Here is a 22,130-nt window from a genome sequence, read left to right on the forward strand (position 1 = left end):
TTGTCGAGATTCGGCGCACTTTAAACATCTCGAAGCGGTCGAAATGTGTAGCAGAAAACAGCACAAAATTTGAATTTAAAAATTTCCAACTAAAAAATGAGATGTCTTGACGAAAAACACCGGTGTTGTCAGCAGGCATGGAGTCGTGGTTCGGGCGACGTGGCCGCTCCGATGCTTGCCGCAAGTGACGAGGGTGTCCGCCGCACGGAAGGAGAAAGTGCGGAGGAGGATGCGGAGCTAGAGGAGGGGAGCCGTCGGTCAGGCACTCGCTCAGAGAACCGGAAAGACAGGGAGGGGTCTGCGGGGCCTTGCGTAACGTATCAGCGGCGTCGCGTGAGTCAGTCGTGGAAGCCGTTGCATAGCGGACGAGTGCGGCCTTTTGTTGGTGCACGAGCAAGTTTGTGTTTACGAGGGTGAGACGATTCGACGCGCCAGCCCCGCAGGAAGACGCGATGCCCGCGTAGCGTGAGCGCCCAGGGTGCGGCCTCAGGCAGTTTCGGTGAGTTTCCGCCACACCGCTTCCCGTTCCCGCTTTCTTTAGGAATCCGTCCGTGTTAGGGTTGGGTTCCGCTAAGGCAGCTCAAACAGTAGCGCGTGATTGTCCTTGACGCCTACGCGTGTTCATTAAGAGGTAACCACATGCAGAGACGGCGACGAGCGAATCGAAAAACGTAACTCAACGGCTACAGCAAATCAGGTTGCGCGGGCGACAGCGACGAGCGAAAAAGTCTTTACCCTGGCCGCCAAGGGCGGCGACAGCGACGGGCTGTGAAAAAAAAAAAAATTAATACACTTCCACCAATGCCCTCCGTCGCTGCCGATCGCCGCGGCAGCGGAGATTGGCAGCGACGGAGGGCATTGCTGGAAGTGTAATAATTTTTTTTTCGCTCGTCGCTGTTAACAACCCTGCCTGTTTGCTGTTCTCATTGAGTTACGCTTTTCGCGTCACCAGTCGCCATCGCTGCATGTGGTTACCCCTTTATTGCCACGCTTCACTGAGGCATGGTCGTACGGAGCCCTCAAACCCATTTCTGATGTTTTTTTTTTTTTTTTTTTTTTTGGGGGGGGGGGGTTATAAAGCGAGCGCTTGACAAAAAAGCGTGCGCTCAAACGGGGCAGACTGTAAGGCTGGGAACCTCTCAAAACAAAATGCTTGTAGACAGATTCACAATGACTGCGCTAAGCAAGTTCCCGTTCTGATCCTTTGGTAAGCACTTTGCAATGAAATATTCGGAATAATTTTGCCACTCATTATGGAAAGAATAGGATGTTTCGTACAATGTAACTCCTGAAAGGGACGATTACCAGAGAGGACGCAGACGAACGCAGATGGTGTCATCTGTGTCACCTCTTGTATTTGTTCCTTTCCGCAGTGAAATTTTACGAAATGAACTCTTTCCAACTCGCCCAGCCGTCTCTGGTTCCAAAATATTGTTAGTTGGGCTTGTTGGATGTCTTTGGCTGATTACGTACAGTCGGAAAACGTTTCCCTATCACTGATTTCTACTGCAAGTAGGGATATCTAGTAAGTGCAAGCGGATCATCATCAAAAACACATTGGGGACGCAATTGGTCACTGTCTATTTCAGGATGGGGACTAATTTTCTCTAAATTATATCACACCAACCTCGCAGAAGGCCGGAAGTACAAGAAGCCGTGTTATAAACAAACGTTTTACCGACTGTACATCACGCTGGAATTACGCTGGAGTCACTCCACCACTTCGACTGCGGAAATGAACTAGGTGGGAACAATGCACCAACGATGGTTTTCATTGTGCGGAAGAAGACATTTTTACACTCTATTTACGCCGCCGCTATTTCTGTTTCGGTGGAACAGTGCGGTAAAGCCATAATTCTGGACAGCCGATGCACCGCTAAGCACATGTTCCGACTCCGCCCTTTTACATTGTCGGCCGGTTCTTTGGAGGTATTTTTTTCTTAATCATACCAAGGTGACATGTTAAGCACGCCTGCGTGCTAGTCTTACGAAAGTTTCATGAATGTGTAATTGTGATTCCAATTTTCTATTATACACGGCGCATACGTAGGTGTTTGTAAATTGTAAATTGGCCGATGGTGTTGGCGTTGGTAAATAAATTTCCGCAGTCACTCAGCAAGATTCTGTGGTCTGCTTTACTGAAAGATCAAGCACGCGAATACATCGAGGGTTGGACGGAAACCCGCCTCGTCGGGAAAACGCATGACAACAATAAAAACTTGCGCCGACCAAGAATGTTTATAAAATCCAAAAAAGACGTTTCGGCACCCGAACGGGTGCCTTCCTCTCAATCTTGTGAAAAAAAGCACCTGTACGGAAGCCGAAACGTCTTTTTTATTTTATAAACATTCTTGGTCAGTGCCAGTTTTTATTGTTGCCAAACACACGAATACATGGCGCGTTTCAGTCCGTGTCTGTCAGATGTGGAATGATGTCATGCGAAAATCGTGCACGGGACTTGTATGCGCCACGGTTGTTCAGTGGCTAAGGCGTTGTGCTGCTGACCCCGACAATGCTAGTTCGGTACTGGCCACGGCGGCTGCTTTCCGGATGCAGGCGAAAAGCGAAGACGCCCGTGTGTTGAGATTTCGGTGGATGTACAGGTCTCCCGCGGGTTATTAAAATAAATCCGGAGACAAGATCTACTACGGTACCCCTCATAGCCTACGTGTAGCCTGGGTGCGTTAAGCGCCACAATTAATGCGCGGGGTTTGCGCCTCCAAAAATGGACAGTTTCTTTCGCGCAACGTTAAACATTACCTGCATGCCCGGGTATTGCGTTTCTACCTTATTGGGCGCGCCTGAGCCGAGCTACATAAAATATTGATAGTTTTATTTTGGTTTCCACAAACAAGGAAGCAAAGTGATGTCGCTTGCCACACAGAACCATAATCACCGCCACCATTACCACAACCCCCTTCTTCTTCTTCATCATAATCACCACCACCACCATCATCATCATTATCATCATCACCACCCTATTGGCCTCCGAGCCCTCCCGTTATAGAGGCTAGAAGGTTTTCAACCTTCTAGCCTCTATACTCCTGTCGTCCACTGCTCGAGTCCATTCTTTGCCCCGAATTTCCCTACTTCGTTACTCGCCCCATCTAACACAATTAAGGGGAAGGCGAATAACTCACTGGAGGCTGAGGACAAGGAGGATGCGCTGAAATGCAGATAATTTCTCACTGATGCGTAACATTGGCATGTCGCTCGTCTACATCATGGGGTTTTGTTCGGCCACATTTGGACGTGAGTATAATAATAGTTTGATTTTTTTACTGTTTAGTAGTTTTTTTACACTATATAATAGCAATTGAGAGACTAGGTGGGAGATGTTGTGCATGGCTGGTACTGTCTCAAGAATACTGTTTACTTCGCGTTTTTGGGTCCTTATATTCTTAATATTTTTTTAATTTCTTACATACTGTAGACCATCATTAGGCCCAAGCAAGGTGGCACAAAAAGATCTTACATACTGTAGACCATCATTAGGCCCAAGCAAGGTGGCACAAAAAGATCTTACATACTGTAGACCATCATTAGGCCCAAGCAAGGTGGCACAAAAAGATAAATGGGAAAATACAAACAATACAAACAACAAGCCACTTATACAAAGGGTAAGTCATTCCACCCTAGTATTGTATGTTTGTGCGTTTTTTTTGCATGGGCGGTGTACCGGACAGATATTGTGAAGTTGTGAGATCATTTTATAATTTTTTTTATTTCCTTCAGCCAATCATCATCATTTACGTCATCATAACGATTACGGGTGGAAAGTTCAACAGGCATGCATATTCGGTTTTTGTGCTCATTGCAGGACGTTGTGCGGTTGGTCGGTTTTCACAATTTTTACTTCGCATTTGGTGAGTTTTTCCGGGGCTTTTCTATTTTAAAGCGAAGCTTTAGCCTCCCCACTGATGCCGTCGCGCGCCAATTCACCCTGCAGAAAAGCCAACTTTCTCGAACGATAATGATGACTGATCGTGTGTGAAGTCAAAGGGAAAAAAAACCGCTTCCCGTGGTCAGAATCGAACCAGGGTCCCTCGTGTTCCGAAGCCAGCATCCTCCCGATTGCTCCATTTCGAAATGGTCGAAGCGAACGCGCAGTAGCAGGTACCGATTCGCGCCGTATACCCCAAACGCAAACGTTAGGCCTACAGAGTGCACACTCGATAGTTGCTGTAGGTATTCTAGAAAAGTGGTGGCTACTTCCGGAGTAGCCCATACTCGCAGTGTGGGATTGGCAAACCAAAGGATCCATCAGTAGAAAGCTTCGCGTTCAACCATTGCCGTCGTTCGACGGAGGGGTGCACGATTTTGAGCCTTTGTTTTATGACGGCGGTGTGGAAGGGAAACATTTTTATTTGATTATTTCGTAATTATATATTTGTGAATTGTTCTATTTCCGGCATTTTTTGGGCTCCCGAAATTCTGTTCGACGATCTATATCCATTTATGTATTAAAACGAATAAATGTGTAAAGGTAGCCAATTATGCTTCATTGTGAGAATGCAGTGCGTTGCAGAGTTGGTCTGTTTTAAGGATTTCGTATTGGCATTTCGGTTTGTTTTTCGGAACTTTTTTTTTACTGGAGTGAAGATTTCTATGCCTATCTGATGGCGAAGTAGCCTCAGAACGCACTGCAGAAAAGCCGCCTTTCTTTGAGGATGGTGATGATAGTGGGTGAAGTGGAAACGCGAAGCTCTGTTCGAAAGACAATGTCTTCAAAGTTCAAAGTCAATGTCCAAAATCCAAATTTATACTCCCAAAACGCAGTGCAGAAAAGATGCAATTGGTTTTCACAAAGGCACATAGAGTGCCTCAAGGAAAAAATGGCCGCGTATCTGGTGCTTTGATTGAAAATGTCGAAAGACGATAGTCTTTGTAGACGTTTGCCAAGGAAATGCACCCCTTTGGTTTCCCGCTCACCTCTCATGCTGTTCGTGCACCGTCGCGCTCATCTCAAGGTAAACACACTAAAGGTTTGCTCAAGGCGATTTGAATTTACCGCCTTCCTCTGCTACAGACCGAGCTCCTCGATGCCAGCGCTGCAGTACGGCGCAGACGCGCGTGAATCGAGGCGGCCGACTACAATAGAACCGCGTGGCCGTGCTCCACGTGCGTTCCAAGCAGAACGTGGAACCTACCTTGTGGAACCTTTCGTTGCTGTTGCCGCGTGATTTTTCATATGCCGCCAGGAGGTGGCGCGGGCAACAGCAGGCGACGTTTTTCTGCAGTTGATGTAGAATATCATTTGCTATCGAAAAACCAAGCATCCATGAATTTTTTAATAAAGGAACACTGTAATTATCCATCGTGTACAATTTCTTGTCTTATATTTTATTTGCGTAATGTCTTGTTCATGTTCAACAAAGTTGACAAGTATGAACATATAAACCGGGCTTAGACGTTTACGTTTGGCTGTGAGTATATAAGACTATTGCGCAATATCCATTTTACTTTGGCCGGGTGGCTGAATCGAGTCACAGACAGACAGACAGACCAAAATTTCTGGGTTTAAGTAGCCCAAGAAAGACTATCGTCTTTAAAACACTTCCCTTGGTCGGAATCGAACCTGGGTCTTTCGTGTTATGAAACCGGCATCTGCCCGATTGCGCTATTGCGACGCGGCCAAGCTGTCTGGATTTTGGATTTTGAATTTTACTCAAGTTTCATGGGAAAAAGGTTCGCGTTTTACCCATCTTTTTGTAAAGAAGGGGTCTGTCATTTGTTTTGCATTTGTTCTGCGAAGGAAGTGTATATTATGCATATTATTTTCGCTATTTCATTTTATCAAGTTAAAATTGTTCGTTTTTTTTTCATTTTTGTATTTTCAGCTTTTGTTATTTTTTCGACCAATTATCTCCATTTACTGGGTTGTACAAGTAAATGTGTTAAGTTCTACACTTACTCACCTTCGAGCAAATGCAGCAGCGGTCAGTATTAGGGGGTTACTCGACAAGGAATTCTACGCTTCGAATCAATCACAGCCAACTGGTACGACCTAGAATCACAACAGAATTTGCAATCAATCCATAACTGCGATTAGATCGGACGGCCAATCTTGCAACCAGGTGCTTTGCAGACTGGTCGCTGTAAACTGAATCTTGTTGCGTCATGCACGTCTTCGAAGACAACGGACATACCATCGACGAAAGAAATCATTTGGTGAGACCGTGCCGACCCCTGGTTTTGACACCGTAAACGCCATCTTAATACAGCGTTCTTTCACCATACCTCGCACATGCTCAGCGCATATTGTTCTTTTACTGGCATCTCCCGCCGCCTGCTCTTCCCAAACAGCGGCTATAGTCTGAGCCGAGACGTAGGTGTGGCCCTCGGAAACTGACGCTCTAGTGCCGCTGCTAGGTCGCCGTTGCTACTGGCGTCCGCTGGCCATGAAAGGCGCCACTGACTTCGGTGGCGGTAGTTCTTGTACACGGGATAGGTTATGAGCTGCTGCTAAGGTTTTGTTGCCTCAATGGAGCAAAATATTCTATAGATTAATCTAAAACAGATTATTACTATTAGCGATTTTGCAGGAAGGGAGAGTTACAGAAAAACGGGCTCGTAGTTGCATGGTTCAACACCCTAACTACCCGGTGAGCGGGGGGAGGCAATTGCTGAAGAAGAGAAAGAGATAGAAGCAGGGAAATAGAAAAATGGGCGCATTTTGCAAGCTGCAGCCGCCCTGTCACTTTCCTTTTCATATAGAGAGTGATGTTGGTGCATGGCAGGGGTTGGCAATGTCGCTGGAGTTGGAAGTGAGGGGTTCAATGGCGATAGTTGATTGATGTGCAAGTAGGCGAAGCGACGTTAAACGTGTCTTGGGTTGGTTTATTGTGGGGTGTATCGCGCCGCAGCTACAACCTGGGAAATGAGGGGAGCCACAGAGAAGGTCTCCGGACTAAGTTCGACCACCTGGGGATCTCGACACATGGGCGCTTTCGCTCTTCGCCTCCTTCGGAAAAGCAGCTACCGCGGTCGGGATCAAACCTGCGTCCTCTGGCGTAGCAGCGCAACTCCTAAGCCACTGAGCCACCGCGGCAGGTAACGTCTTTTGGATACAGAAAGGCAAAGGGAGGAAGCAGCGGGGAAAGAGGAGTGCTTCATGCAATGGGGCCGTTCATTTGGCAGAGGTTCGCTCATTGCCTTTTAACAGCGAAGCTGTTCAGCAAATCGCAATTTTTTGTGTCCGCACTTAAAAATACCAAAAAATGCCGAGCGCGTGCACGTGGGCGCGGGCCTCGCAGCGATCGCTCGGCACTTAACAAATGCCGAGCGCTCGTCTGTACGTGTCTCGCCACGACCGTCCAGCGTTCCCGGCGCATGTTCGTCAAGCCAAGTATATCCACGTGGGAAGGTTGGCAAAGAGCGGCCAAAAAAACAACTTCCAGTGTTTGTGTAATCGTGGCAACACTTGCTCGGAACGAGAAAGGCACGTCACAGCATACGCCCCTCCAAGGTGATTTCCAATGATTATCAGTTCCAAAAAAATGAAGGAAGCTCACACTTATAGCAAGAATAATAGGGCAAAGGTGGCAAGGAAGTAATCGTGGACTTAAATATTCTCGATTGTCGTGAAGGCTGCGCATACAGCTTCGCCACATTCAAGTTTTACTCGTTAGAGGGAGCTTCCTGCATTTTAAGCAAGCCTTGCTGGATTGCCTCTTACTGACAGCCTTGCGGTAGCCAGAGGAGGAGACGAGCCCATACAGATGCCGGAGTATTGGTGGTCGCGCATTGGCTGCACAGTTTGGATAGGAGACGGCGTTCCTGGCTATTGAACTTGTAGGCAGATAGTGGGGTGGGGGACCTACGTCACAGGAGCGTCTTATGAATCCGGCAGTTGGACGGCATACCTTCTGATCAGGTGGGATAATTCAACGGATAAAATAAAGGTAATCGATTAAGTCCAAAGTTATGGGACACCTAAGTGTTCTTTATTATGTGGTGAATGGGAAAACATTGCTGTTGGAGCGTGGAGTTGATATGCTGATATTGCGCGCGCTGCCATGTTTCATAGGTGCCGTTTATATAGCCGGTTTATAGTCCATCGCCGCATACAGCGCAGAGATGAAATTTGTAGAACAAATGTCGCATGGGACGCAGTACGTTCACTCTATGCACCGAAATTACGTGGTGACTATAGTGGCCCACGTGTCAATTGGTGCGCATGTATTTTCTCAATATCTTCACCGTCCTGCCTTTACGACGTTTTCTTCCTATTTCGGTTACTATGGCTATGAGGCTTGCCCACTCGCCATTGCACAATATTAGCGGAAACGTGCTTTGCTACTTACCCTATCGCTATTTATGTAATTGTCATGTTTATATTTACCTTGTGGTAGTCAGTACATACCTGTCACGCCCGTTTTTTTAGGTTGAAAACCAGAACCGTTCCCCCAGGTTCCCTTTTAGTCATCTGGAATTATAGAGGTGTAGTGGTTCAAGGGTACCGTGCTCGTCTCTTAATTTGGGGGACCCTTCTTCCAGTTCTCCCAGCGCGATGTTTACCGATTTTTATTCTGGACTCAATTACCATGGGTATAGGCGCCTGCAGCTGTAAGATAGGGGCAGGTTGGTGATGGTTCATGTTGGAGTGCACTGACAGTCTCCACAAGGCATTCGCAAGACACGGGCAAATTATCAACTGGTTTATTCACACAAAATACAGGCGATAACATAAGATGGGGGTGAGAGTGGAAGGCGAACATACATTGGGCAAACGGGCAGATGCAAAAGAGGCAGATTAAGAGAACACTGCAAGGCATGCAAAGAATTGCACAAGCCGAGGGAAAGGTCGCGGCGCACCGTAAAAATAAAAATGTACTACTTGCTTCGAAAATGTCTACGTACTATCAGCTAATAAAGAGCGCTCAAAAAGATAAATTACCGACGCTTACCACATTTGCACGGAAGCTGACAATAGAATGAGTGCTGCCTTTATTATGAATCTTCGATGACCTTTTTCCGCTTTGGCATTTGGGCTCGAGACCTGCTGCGGCTGCGGCGTGTGTTTTTTGCTTTGCCCATTTGTCTCGGTACTCTTCTAGCTTGTGACGGTTCCTCTACGCCAATTTAAGGTGGGTTGTTTTGATGGCTGCAACTTCGTCATCGCCGCTGTAAAATTTAAAGTTAAGTTCGCCGTCAAATCTTTAACACCGTGAAGCGAATAACCTCATATCATTGCAATTTTTATCCGCAGGAAATGACTCAGAAGTTCGTGCATCTTCCCCATAATGGCTGGGGCTTGGAACATGAATCTCTGCTTGAGGACAACCAAGAAGTGTTGGATACTCAGGAACGGTGAGACACAGGGGCCATACAATGCTGACTTCGCGTTTAGCCTGCCCTTGCACAAAACGCTTTGCCTTGTGAGAAGCTATTTTTCGTTTCATTGGACATTTGTAAAGCTTCGGGAAATTATTGCAGTCTCATAGCATGGCAGCCAAAAAAGCAAGGTGTGAGTTTTATTCTTTGCAGATATTAACAAGTAATCTTTACTGAAAAAGCAGCAAAAATTGTAAAAGTTCGCGGAGGCGAAAAATGGCTTATTTTAGCTATTACCCTGTGAGGCAGAGGCTGGGCGAGCGTAAGGTATTTGGTTGTGCTGCCAAAGCGCGCAAACTAGGGCGCCTTTTTGAGGGGAAATAAACAAAAAAGAACCCAGGAAAAGCATTTTATCTACGCAACGGAAGGGAAGTTTGTGCTAGGCTACGATTAAGACAAGTGCCGCTTGAACTGCCCACCTCTGTTTAATACCGTGGGTGCGCTGCACGTTGCAGTGTTGTTTTTTCGACGCCAAGTTTAAGGGTGCATAAAAAGCAGTGCCAGCACTTCTAGATGCCTCTTGTAGACTTGTGAAGCTAAAAAAATTCTTTTTTTCAACTCGTCAGCTATGCTCAAAGACGTTCAGTGTTTATTTAGAAGTTCCGAATTGCCGATTTGGTGTTTGTTTGTGTTCTTTGAAAGGAAAAAAAATAACTGTGACTAATTACGTACATGGGAGCGGATTTCTATCTTGGCTGCTTGTGGTATCTTTCATGTACAGTTCTTGACAGCCTGTCGCCTATTTAGCGCTTCAGGTATTCGATGAGAATGAAATTTACTGGGCACACAGGCGGCAGGGTTTACTAATGAGACGATGCCAAGTGGAAAAATTTCCCATCCTGCTGCAAGTAACTGCGTACATCAATAGGCGGCACAGTTCTTCCCTGCTTATAAAGTAATTTCATGAGATTATGTCAATTAACAGCGTTGTGTCATGTGGTTTCTTTGGTTTAAATATTCGCTGTGCAGGAAGACGTTTTCCTGCAAGAACTCAGCTTAGAAGGCTTTAAATAATTGCTGGTAGCTTTTCTACAAGAATAATAAATGGCTCCTTAATATGCACTGGGAAGCCATTTGTTTTTGTGGGCTGCAGGAAGCTTAGGACGGACATACTAAAAGTTCTTCGGGCTGATGCTGAGTACAGCCGGGACGAGTTCGAAGACGTCATTGAAGCGCTGCAAAGACTCGGGGTGAAGAACACCCGGCATTTCAAGCACCTACAGATAGAGGACCTGACCGGTCAAGGCGTGCCGGTGGTAACGGCTCGAAAACTCATGGACGTCTTCGGTGGTGAGGGCAAGAACTTTCGTGATTATTTGGAAACATTGTGGGTGAAGATCCTTAATGAAACAACAGATACTTCTTTGTGGGAAAGGAGGATCTGCACAAGAGCGCGCTATCGCCTACGAAAAAACTTCACACTTGTACAGAAAAAATAATGGGTGCTTGTGAGGAGATAGCCATTTCCCCCGTGTATACAAGTAGCCGTGACTACGTAGTTTTTGTTGAGGCTCTTAGTGATCTCAGAAAGATCGCTCATAGAGAAATAAAAAAATTAGTATTTCTTTCTCTATGGATCGCTTTCGAAAAGTGGTTAAATGAGTAGTGACACAATTTTGAAGGCGATATAACTTCGGAAATAGATTGGTGTGAACACCAATGCATCATCACTAAAATATCAGCGGCAAATGCAGCCTAGAACATATTTTAAGTCAATTTTAAAGTGTGCCAAACGCAACCGAGCAATCAGCGGAGGGTCTCGCGCAATGGACATTCCCTGGAAGGTTAGTAAATAAACAACACTCAAGCGCGTCAGCTTGTGCTGGCCACTCCCGCTATGCCGGCGTTTCTCGTCGGCTCGCCACTCACATCGGAGGCGGGGGTTTTGCTCTAGGGTTCTACAGCGATTCCAGGCACTCCGTTTTTATTGCTTTTTATTACACTGGACGCGAAAACGCGCCGGGGACACGAGCGAGCCGCACGGTCGCGGCGGAGGCGGCGGCCACGGCCGCGAAGTGGCGAAGGCAGCTCGAGTGAGAGCTTGTTAGCGCTGCACGAAATGGGACTCAAGTCCAAAACAAGGCAGCACACACGAGAATGATGCGGTGGCGAATTGCATTAAAAATCGTCATGTGCACCGTGAAATCGAATAGCCGCCGCAGTGTAAAGCCTAACACATCCGTAGGCAGACCTGTAGGCATGCAGGCCGGCCGCTCCCAGCGCGCGTCTCCCCACACACTGTCTGGAGCATACCTCGGCACTCACTCGCACTGTCGCAGAAAAATGTTTTTCCTCATGCACTTACACATGCTCACCACTCGCCCTCACGCTCACTACGCCCGCTCCACCACTCACAACCCCTCGCGCTGGCGCTCACCGGTCGCCGTCACTACTCTCACTCACTCGCGCTCACGCTCCTTACTCGCCATCTCCCCTCGCAAGCGAGTGTGCAGCAGACCCTCCATGAGTCATGAAACCGAACAGTAGTAGTGCATTACGGCGTCACAAGGTCGTCCACATCATATTTCTAAATCAACACGCCACCAGAGAATCACTTATAGGGTGCTCCATAGCAGGAGCTCAGTGACGATCCCGGGTCGCCAGAGTAGCAGCTAAGAGTGCTAAACACCGCGCTTGCCCAGCACCAGAGCAGGAATTAGCCTCATGCGTGCCCCGTTGCAGGTGAACGTGATGGCACGTGCGTAGGACAGGCGTACGCCGAGGAGCAGTGGCTCTGTGGGAAAGCTGCCGCGTGAATTGCGGCCACTGAGCATGTCGTGAACATTGCCGTGGATACTTGTCAGGAATATTTTAATTCGACTCAATTCAATGCTTTATTTATCTTTCACCAGCGGTAGTAGCCGACGATGCCGGGTGGGCCATTAGACTAATGACACTAATGAGTATAACACATACTCAGTTATATGTTAGTTGTTAGTGGGCGAATCGCCTGATCAGCCCGGACCTTGGGATCCAGTGTGAACTGGTGAAGAGGGCCTGGACCGCCAGCCGAGCTCAGGGTATCCCGGAATAGGGAAGCCCCCCCACCGGGCGGGTGCCCTAACAGTTGCACCAGCTTGACAAATAAAGATTTATTCATCATCATCATCATAATTGATTAGTTCATCGTGAAGTGGCACACAAGTAGGAACTCCTGCCGGTGGTGAATACACGGACTCCAACCGGAGGCGTGTCGTGGTAATGGGAAACGTCTGGAACTCGAGTTTTACTGCAACTCTGGCTAAAGAAAGTGCACCAAGATGGTGCGCTCAAGTGAGTGAATGACTGAAAAGCGTTTTAGTGAACCGATGAAGTGGGAGTGGTTTTCTATTCCCAGAGGCTATGTGATGAGCGGGCAGCCTTCGCTCTGGAAGCCAATAATGTCTGGATATTCAGATCGCTGTTAGTCACCAGGTTTTCCCACAGCCCAGGTGTGGGAAAGGGGGGATGAAGGAGGGGGGGTTGCTTGCACTCCAATATGATATGAGGGAGAGTGCCGGGTTGTAAAGAGAACTTGCATTGTGCAGGAGATTGCGTTGGGAACATACGATGGAGGCGGACTAGGTGAGGAATGGTATTCTTACCCAAACGAAGTGTTATCAAAGCAGGTAGGAACGATGCTCATCGGTCACAGTTTTACAAGTGCTATGGGCTCCTTCGGGAGGTGCGGAGTTGCAGAAAGTGCCAACAGATTGCGAGCGCTATGCTATAGCGGGAAAATTCAACTTAATTTTGCGTCCAGAGGGATGTAAATTTAAAAATCTCACTGAACTTTTTATCCGCATATCAGGACAAAATTAAGAAATCCCTTTTTTGGAAACCGGACGGGAAGCATTTGCAAGCAAAACCGAATTGGATATATCAACGGCCTGTGCAGTTATTCAGCAATGTGTACAAACACACCGCCTTACCGAAATCATGATTGTCCCTATTAGGTGGGCGAAATGGAAAAAGTGTTTCAATACCGTGTTTACACACCTGAGTAAGTTACCTATATCAACAAAAACCAGTTCAATATTTAAAATAGCGTGCGAAAAAAATTAACATGTGAAAAAATTTTCACCGCTTTTCACTTTCTCCGTGGTGCAATTCCTAAAACTTTAAGCAATTTTGGGCTCCAACACCGTAATCACAATGTGCTCATGGAATTTGAAGCAATTTGAAACAGCGGTGTGGCTAGACGTTGGCATCACCTGTTAGGCCTTTTCGGCTCGTCCGGCGAGTCATTTCTAAATCAAATTTGACCCTTTTACAGCCGTAGCAGGGCGAAATCCTTAAAAGTGGTTTTCTGCATGTGAATGAGTAACATATATTAGCAAAAATCAGTTGGATAAATGAATCAGCGAACGATATATTGGAGATTTTTAGGAACATTCCTTTTGTTCCGGAAGGCGGAATCACCTCGATAGTGTTGGTTAGGGCGAAATCCTACATCTCCATTTTAGGTGTTCTTAAAGGCTATACATATCAGCATAAAGCACGTCGATATGTGAAAGGGTGACCGAGATAATTATGAATTTACAAAAACACCATTTTGCCCGTTTCCTGGGTTCGGAGTGCAACTTCCGAAAATGCCGCCTTTGTGAGCCCCTAGCCTACAGCGCAAATGTACACGTGAAAATTCAAGTCTCTGGATCCATTTGCTTTGGATGGGCGTTGATGAGTCATTCAGTCAGTCTGTCAGTCAGTGGTTCAGTCAGTCCTGCACTTTTTTTCACGGGTATAAATAACACGGGCTCCTGCGGGAAGCGCGGGGTTGCAGAAAGTACCAACAGATGGCGAGCTATACTAAAGAGGGAAAATTCAACTAAATTTCAGGTGCAGAGGGATGTAAATTTAAAAATCTCGCTGGCCTCTTTATCCGCACGTTAGGACAAAATTCTGAAATGTATTTTTGGGCAGCTGGGTCACCAGCATTTGCAAGCATAAACGAACTGGATATATCAAGAGAATCTGTGTAGTGATTTAAAAATGTGTACAAACACGCCGTTTTACCGAAATCGTGATGGTTCCTTTAGGTGGGTGTGATGAAAAAATGTTTTAGAACAGTGTTGAGATACCGGAGTAAGTTGCCTATATCAACAAAAACCAGTTAAATATCTCAAATAGCCTGCGATAAAAAAATTAATATGTGACAAAATCATTTCACCGCTTTTTTCACTTTCCGTTGTGTAATTCGTAATAGTTTTAGCAAAGTTGGGCTCCAACACCATAATCAGAATGCGCTAATGAAATTTGAAGCCGCTTGAGCCGGCCGTTTGGTTATGCGGGGACTTCACCTGTTAGGCCTTTTCGGCTCGTCAGGCGTGTCATTTCAAAAAACGAATTTGGACCTGTGTCCAACGTGCGTCTAAGAGGTGATGTCGGGCATTTTGTGACGAACTTCCAAGAGCATGCGATGGAGCGGTCAGCTTCGTTGAAAGAACTTCGAAGAAGAGCCGCGCATGCTTTTTTGGGCGATGTCATATTTCCTAAATGCCAATAAATTACAAGAAGAGATATTTCGCGCCTGGTCCTCCAGTTTTTGAAGCACACAAGCCTCAGTGACTCGTGGTGGTTTTCCGCGCATAGCGAGAAAAAAGGTGTTGAAGGGGGTGAGCAATTGCGGCACCCCACTTATGGATAGGTACGCCCGTTAATTACGACCACAACCACTAGAATCAACACCACCACCACCATCTCATAATCGCTGTGATTTCGCCTTGAAACACGCAGAGCGACTTCAAGTCCCCTAGGAATTTATAAGGCGTACATATCTTGTTTATCATCAAATGATGGCCTAAATATTGCTTTTGAAACATTAAGTTTACAAAGGCTTCGTCTCCCAGCGGTGACACATCAGAAAGCACACGTCTTCTTGCTACATACATTATTAATATAAGGTAATATGGTCAGCTCAACAGTACAAGATTCTTTCCGTTGCCGCTGAATAACCATGCTTTGGTTGTTTTGGACAGATAACACACCGAAAGGGACAGAAGACGCTTCTCAGAAGAAAGAGCCCATGAGGTAAGATGCTCTACCACTCCAGTTTTCTTTCGGTGGAACGATCGGCCCTTGAAATGAGAATAGCCGGGAATGGCACGTGAAAACGCTTGTCCCATGTTGCCCCGGTGCTACCATTCTCCGAACTGATGAGCGCTTTGTGTCTCGTCACCTTTGCCGATGGTGTGGCATCAATGCATCGGTCGTGCTGTTGAGCAGATCATGTCGTAATGCTCACTCAAAAAGGACTTACAAGACCGCTGTCCACGGTTTCCGCATTAAGGAGAGAGCGCGCCTGTGTTTCAGTTTTACTATTTTATTGGCTGGCCACGTGAGGGTTTTGTACTGTTCAGGCGGGTACATCTCAGTCCATTGGTAAGACATACACAACCAGCACGCATCTTTCTACTCTTGAAGCTACATTTTTGATTTCGGTTTAGGTATATCCCCAGTCCTTTTACCAAGAATATATGTGATGCTGTGTTATAAAATTATTGTCTGTCTTTCCATGCGAACCAATAGCCGTTCCCTCCTTTGTGGAAGTATGAGACAAGGTTTCTTGTTTTGTTTGCCTTTTTGACGTATAAACGCGTGTTATGTGCGCCAACGTTAATATTCCTTCTGATCTGTTGTCACTTCAGTTCATCTCGAAGGTGCAACCGATACTTTTGTTGTTACTAACAACAGAACGTTTCGTTACAACGATGCTTTAGCTGGAATATTTCGGGCCCGCTTTCAACGTAGACAGAAAACTCGTCACTCCGAAGGATATTCTGCCACTAAGCCGCGTCAGGACGAGAACCACTGTTTTCATACAGCGACTTTTGTTTTTTTAGCCGCATTGTGGCACTCGAAAAAGATCCTTGACGGTCTCGTGAATTAACAGTGAATTCGCCCTCGCAGTAAGGAAAGAGATCATGTTCACATGCTCCTGCGGTTTCTTTTATGCTTAAGCAAATTGACCTTGGTTGCTCGGTTGTCGCAAAATAAAGATAGCAACTATCTTTATAAGGACTAACCGAATCTGTTACTTTTGAAACTTTTGTGTTATTTTTTTTTACCACATTTTAACCTCCCGAAGTCCGAAAAAAAAAACACCGTCAGCTAATCGCGAAGCAGTGACTTCCCTAAATTTCACAAAGAACACGTGGAACGGAATTTCGGATTTCGTTTTTTCATTATTTCTCTTCCCTTGGGCTTTTTTATCCGTAGTTGCACTATTACTGAGAATAAACCTGTCACTTCGGCCAATTACACATTTTTCAGCAAACGGAGGGCGTTACACGGTTGGGAATATTCCCAAGGTTCTTACACACAGTAAAGGTTCTTACACACAGTAAAATACTGAAGTACATAATAAAGAATACGCCCAGCACCAGAGAAAATAAAACAGTGACGTTTCGGCACCCCGAACTGGAGCCTTGTTCACCCTAAAAGCAGAGACAGAAAGCTAAGAGTTTAAGTAGTATGAAGCACGTGACCTAAACACCTTGCGTAAGCGGGGGGAAGATTGCAGTCAGTGCGGTTCAGGGTGTTTTTGTTCGTCTGTATCATTATGGATTCAAGATACAGCCTAGAGGCGAAGTCCTTCTCGGTGGCGAAAACACGTGCCTTGCCCCAGTCCATCTCATGGTTAGCCGATTGTGCATGCTCCGCGAGGGCATTAGTGGACACTTTTCCTTTCTTTACGTCATTACAAGGCTCTTTTAACTGTCTTTCAAAATTTCCAGAATCCCCTATGTATAATCCATCACAGTTCGCGCATGGCACTTCATATACATCATAAACGTCATTGTTTTATTTTCTCTGGTGGTCGGCGTACGTATTCTTTATTATGTACTTCAGTGTCCTTCCCGGCAAGACGGGCGTCCGTCGAAGCCTCGATTTCACTCAGTAAAATAACCCGCAAACACAGAAAAGCGGGGTGCCAAATGCATATACGGCGAAAAGGCTACTAAGAACACCCTATGGGGGAAGGAACGCGCTGACGGACGCTGCGAAACACAAATCTAACGTTTAAGGCCAGGAGTTTGTGGCAACGAACGCTCCGTTGCTTGCTTTGTTTGATGTAGGACTACAGCTTGCTTCCTTCTTGCTGGAGTCATTTCTGTGGCGTATATACAGAAAACAAATAGGCCGATGTGTAGAGCAGTGATAGCACTTCCCTGTGACTGAGTGAGACTGTGTTCAATTCTCGTATCTTGCAGGGATTTGTCTTTTTTTAGTTGAAGGTGCGTAAAACGTTCGGTAAGTTAGCACAGGACCGGGATAATGGGGAGAGGCCTTTGCCCTGCAGTGGGCGTAGATAGGCTGATGATGATGGTGATGATTATTATGATGATTAAAACGTTCAGATCCGTTCTCTGCTAACACTGGTTGTCAGAGAACAACGTTATTGCCCCACTGTGATTTGAACACTGCTGTTGTCTTGTTGTGGCTGTTGTACTACGGATAGCATTTAAACGTATTTGCAGTGTGCTATCGTATTCATGCGCTGTTTATAGTTTCCTTGTAAAGTATTGAACCTCCTGCACAGGTCAGCATCTTGGCCTGTAGTATGAATGAATGAGTGAATAGCAGCGCAGAAAGGTTTTTGGCGTATAAGGCACGCAGTACTTTCGCATTACATTCACTCATAGAAGCAATTCTTGCCATAATGGGGAGCAATATATTGAGCTGGACACGACGCCACTTGAGTGTTATGACAGCTGCATACGAAAAAGTCAGCAACTTGGAAGCGACCTAAGGTAGGAGAGGCCTCCGGAGAGGGTGGTTAGGGTCTGTTGCGAACGTTTTACAAGTTTAGGCCCCTTGATATTCCTTGTACAAATCCTGTGTTTCTTGAGGTGCGTTAGACGAACATAGTTTAGAGAAAGCTGCCCCTGTAGCAAAAGTTTGTTCGTCCAAGTTGAATGCATATGTGTGACGTTGTGGTGCAAACTGACAACCGACGTATAATCAAATTTGTTTTTGTGTTTCAGCTGCTGGGAAAAAATCTTGGCTGTGGTTACCAATCCCACAGTTCTTCAGGTGCTGGGCTTCGTAGCGGAACATCTCATAAGAAAGTTTGTGTTCAAGTTTTAGGCAGTGGCAGCGTCTACAGGAACTTGCGGTTTTTGTAATGAAATAAAACACTTTCATACAGGTTTGTCTTGAGTGCGAGGTGGTGAGATCTTCTTCGCGGCCTTCGCAGGTACACCAGCGAGTACTGTAGGAGAATCAAGCAAGGAAGCCTGCCCTATACGGGCGACTCGGCCGACTTCAACAAGGTCAAGCTATACTGAAGCAAAAAACCCTGTTGGGGTATATCAAATATGAAGCACTGAGAGGAATGTGGAAAGGAGTAATGGTTCCGGGCCTCACATTTGCGAATGAAGTATTCTACTTAAAATCAGAGGCTCTTTCATGCCTTGAAGTTAAGCATAGGGCGGTAAGCCGTTTGGCTTTAGGAGCACATGGTAAAACCGCTAACGAAGCAGTGCAGGGAGATATGGCTGGGCGTCGTTTGAAGTTCGAGAAGCGCAGAGTAAAGTATGTTTTGAGAGAGGTTGAAAGCAATGAATTAACGTAAGTGGGCAGCTAAGGTTTTCAGGTACCTATACTTGAAAAGCGTCCACACGCGGTGGTTAAGGAAAACTAGAAGGCCAGCGAGGAAGTACGGAAAGAACAGTGGAGAATAAAAGACAGCCAAGGTAACCAAAAAAGAAGCAAGGCAGATAGAAACGAATAAATGGAGAGAACAAATGGAAGCTAAGACGTCGCTAGAGATGCACAGGGCAGATAAATTGGACATCATAAAGGAAACTGCCTACGCTAATTCCAAGGGCAGTGCTTTGGTTTTTGAGGCTAGAGCAGGTTGCTTCAAGACGAAGAGCGTTGTGGGGAAGTATGCAGACAATGATGGGGTATGCATGGTCTGCGGAAAAGAAACAAACTATACGGCACATTATTTTATAATGTGTGTATGCATCCTAATCTTCATTCGGCTTCAACAAGCCCTAGGATTTTAGGGTAGAACAGAGGGGGTAATTTGAAGGCTACCGAGGCAACTAAAAGAAGGTTAGAATGCTGGTGAAGGAAAAGAAGGGGGGAATAATGTGCGGGACAGCCGCCACTTGCAACAGAAAAAGAAATTTGTGCCAATCCACCCTGTAAATGTGTTTGGAAAGCAAAGCTGTAAACGGCACCCACAACGATTACCCATGTGACCTCCCTTAAATACACTCACGTCACTCTACAAATAGTTAAACCAGAGAGAAGTGAAATGCATAACCACACCCGTTATTACTTCACGGAGGTGTTCTTGGTAAGTTTAAATCAATGATGATGCATGAACGGTGGTTGGTTGAGTTGTATTGGTGTAGCACATGAGTGGAAACGTTTTTTTTTAAATTAAAGAAAGCTCAAACCTCATGTTAGACGATCTGACTTCTCCGCCCCTGCCGCCGCGGACGGAGTCGACGAGATCGGCGGCCGAGACGGTGGAAAACGACGAGAAGAAGGAGGAGAACGAGTAGGAAGAGGAAGAAGTACTTCTATTTAGGTTTCTGAACGGCGCATAGTGCGGCCCAGGGAGTGGTTCTTTCTTCACTGGAGCCCATATGCAGTCCGCGCCGCCTGTGCTTTGTCCACCTGCTGAAGCTGGTTGACAGACAAGGGCTGGACAGTAGCATCTCCCATTTCTCTTGTGTAGTCGACGGAAAGGGAGTAGGGTGCTCAGGGCTAACGTCGCACACCATGATTATGCGGCGGAGTGTTCTTTTGAGCAATATTTACATTAGGCGTCGTAGTGGTTTGGATGCATTAAAGGGACCCAGAAAAGCCTTCTGTAAAAGTTACAAAAGGCCTGTATTGTCGCGTAGCACCAATATATCGATGCAATGCCGCTGGAATTATTGATGTACATTCAGTATTAGCTGCGCCAGAAGCAATTAAATGCACCTCTCCCCACTTGCCGATCGACTCGTCCTCCCTCTCTGCTCCCTCCAAAGCAGCTGGAAACACTGGGAATAGCCATGTGACATCGCAACGCTCGACTTCCGTTCTGCGCTAGCTACATTCCTGCGCCTAGGCACGCGCCAATCGCTGCGGACCCGCCTTTGCCTCGGGATCGCGCAGGAAGGGGGAAGAGCAGCCGGAAGCCAATGGCAGTGACGCCGCCGGCAGCCGACTTCGCCGGCGATTGGGCGAATCAGGGGCGCCTTCGCCGTTGCGTCAGCCGCGGTCGGCTCGCTGCGGCGTCGCGCTCATCGGCTGAAAAAGGCGATCTTCAAAAATTGTTTACAAATTATCCGTACAACGTATGGGCCTCACACTTGGCTCAAAAATCCCCCGTTATATGTTCTACCACCTGAATGCATTTGATTGCCACCTTCACAAAGCTTTTCGGGGTCCCTTTAAGTGAAGACGCGTCGGCTCTGGGAAGGAGCCGGATTGTATGGGCCGTAGGGTAGTTTTTTTTCTTTGGAAAGGTCAGGGTAAGGCAAAGGTAGGGTCTGTCTCTGAAGGCTTGCTCCCTGAACGAGACAAGCGGGTGACTGTCCTCGTGCAGCACCATAGCACGGGGGGCAAAAGCGCAGGAAAAATGAGCGGTTGTCCAGATGAGCTGAATGGAACCGTTTGGGGAGTCGGTTTTTAGCACACGCAGTGCATGCAAGACACCCAACTCGACTGGTAATTCCTGTAGGCTTGTTGGGAATCGGTTACTACCTTCTGAACCCCTGGCTGAGTAAGAGCCTAGGCGATGGCTGCCTCTTCTGCTGCCATCATGTCTAAGGTATTGAGTGAGGCACACGCAAGGAGGTTGGTTCTGGAGGTAGCCACGATGGTTGCGTACTACTGCCCTCGATGTTTGGAGGCGTCAGTGTAGATAACTGCATGATCCCTGTAGGGCTTCGGATACATTTTTTCATGCCGGCGGACAGGAGATCGGGAGATAAGATGCGGGGGCTGAGATGCTGCCCGCATTGCCGCCCCCGCTTCTCTCAATGGCCGCCGACGTAAATGGTTTTTCTTGGGGGGAGCGCGGCTCCCGTTCTGGACGACTCGGCAACAACGCGCCGTAGCGTGCCTCTGGGGCCAAATGTGTTACTCTTGCAGTGACTAGACCAGAACGGCCACTTTTTTAAGCGCCACCTGCGCTTCTCTTTGTGGACAGCGGCGTAATGGAACGTTGGGAAGCCCGGCTCCCGATAAGACGCTTCGGAAGGGCGTGCGCAACTAGGGCAATAAGATGCCGCTTCGGAGTTACGTGCCTCGGGGCTACCGGGTTACGCTTAGAATGTGCAAGCCTTGGAGGCGACTTGGGTGAGCACCTGATGGCCGCTCTTGCCGTGAGAAACTTGCTTGTCCGACGTTGCCACGTTTTCGTGTGTCCGCCACGTCTAGGAGAAGATACGAGGGGCGGGAATTTGGTGGGGCACGTTTGGCTCCACCATTGTTGGATTTGAGCAGTCGGCCTGATCAATTAAATGGGATGCGTGGCATACAATTGGCGCGGGGAATGATATTCCCGGCAAAGATAGTGAACGGCAGACTTAGCTGAGACTTAGCTCGGGCTGGAGACCTGCAAGCCTCCGTGCTCAGTGCATGTAAACCTTGCCGTCTAGGGCGTAACCCAGAGTCGATCGCTGAAGTATGGCACCTAGGGCGTAACTCAGAGGGTCGATCGCTAAGACAGCCATGCTTAACCAACTCTGTAATCAACCTTCTACAACCAATTCTTGTAAACAACCGTAAATACAGTTTTTGTTTGTCTCATCTCTTCGTCCCGTCATCGTCTTCTCATCTCTTCTGCTTCACCGCCAACG

At 47.0% G+C, this 22,130-nt stretch overlaps 1 protein-coding gene across 3 annotated transcripts; it reads left to right on the forward strand.

Moving 5' to 3' along the window:
- Positions 1-279: 279 nt before the first annotated feature.
- LOC144158528 (uncharacterized) lies at positions 280-18,470 on the forward strand. Of its 3 annotated transcripts, none has more exons than XM_077689445.1 (5): positions 280-499; positions 9,212-9,312; positions 10,430-10,626; positions 15,294-15,345; positions 18,303-18,470. In XM_077689445.1, exons 2-5 carry the CDS (start codon positions 9,215-9,217, stop codon positions 18,403-18,405), a joined length of 450 nt encoding a protein of 149 aa, XP_077545571.1. In that variant the 5' UTR covers positions 280-499; positions 9,212-9,214; the 3' UTR covers positions 18,406-18,470. The 3 variants fall into 3 exon arrangements, with proteins under 3 accessions (XP_077545571.1, XP_077545572.1, XP_077545573.1); XM_077689446.1 differs by lacking the exon at positions 280-499 and adding an exon at positions 6,937-7,053; XM_077689447.1 differs by lacking the exon at positions 280-499 and adding an exon at positions 8,965-9,089.
- The last annotated feature ends 3,660 nt before the right edge of the window (positions 18,471-22,130 follow it).

The sequence above is a fragment of the Haemaphysalis longicornis genome, unplaced genomic scaffold (assembly GCF_048455015.1).
Source record: "Haemaphysalis longicornis isolate Haplotype H1 unplaced genomic scaffold, Haemaphysalis longicornis Haplotype H1 scaffold_10, whole genome shotgun sequence".
Lineage (NCBI taxonomy): Eukaryota > Metazoa > Arthropoda > Arachnida > Ixodida > Ixodidae > Haemaphysalis > Haemaphysalis longicornis.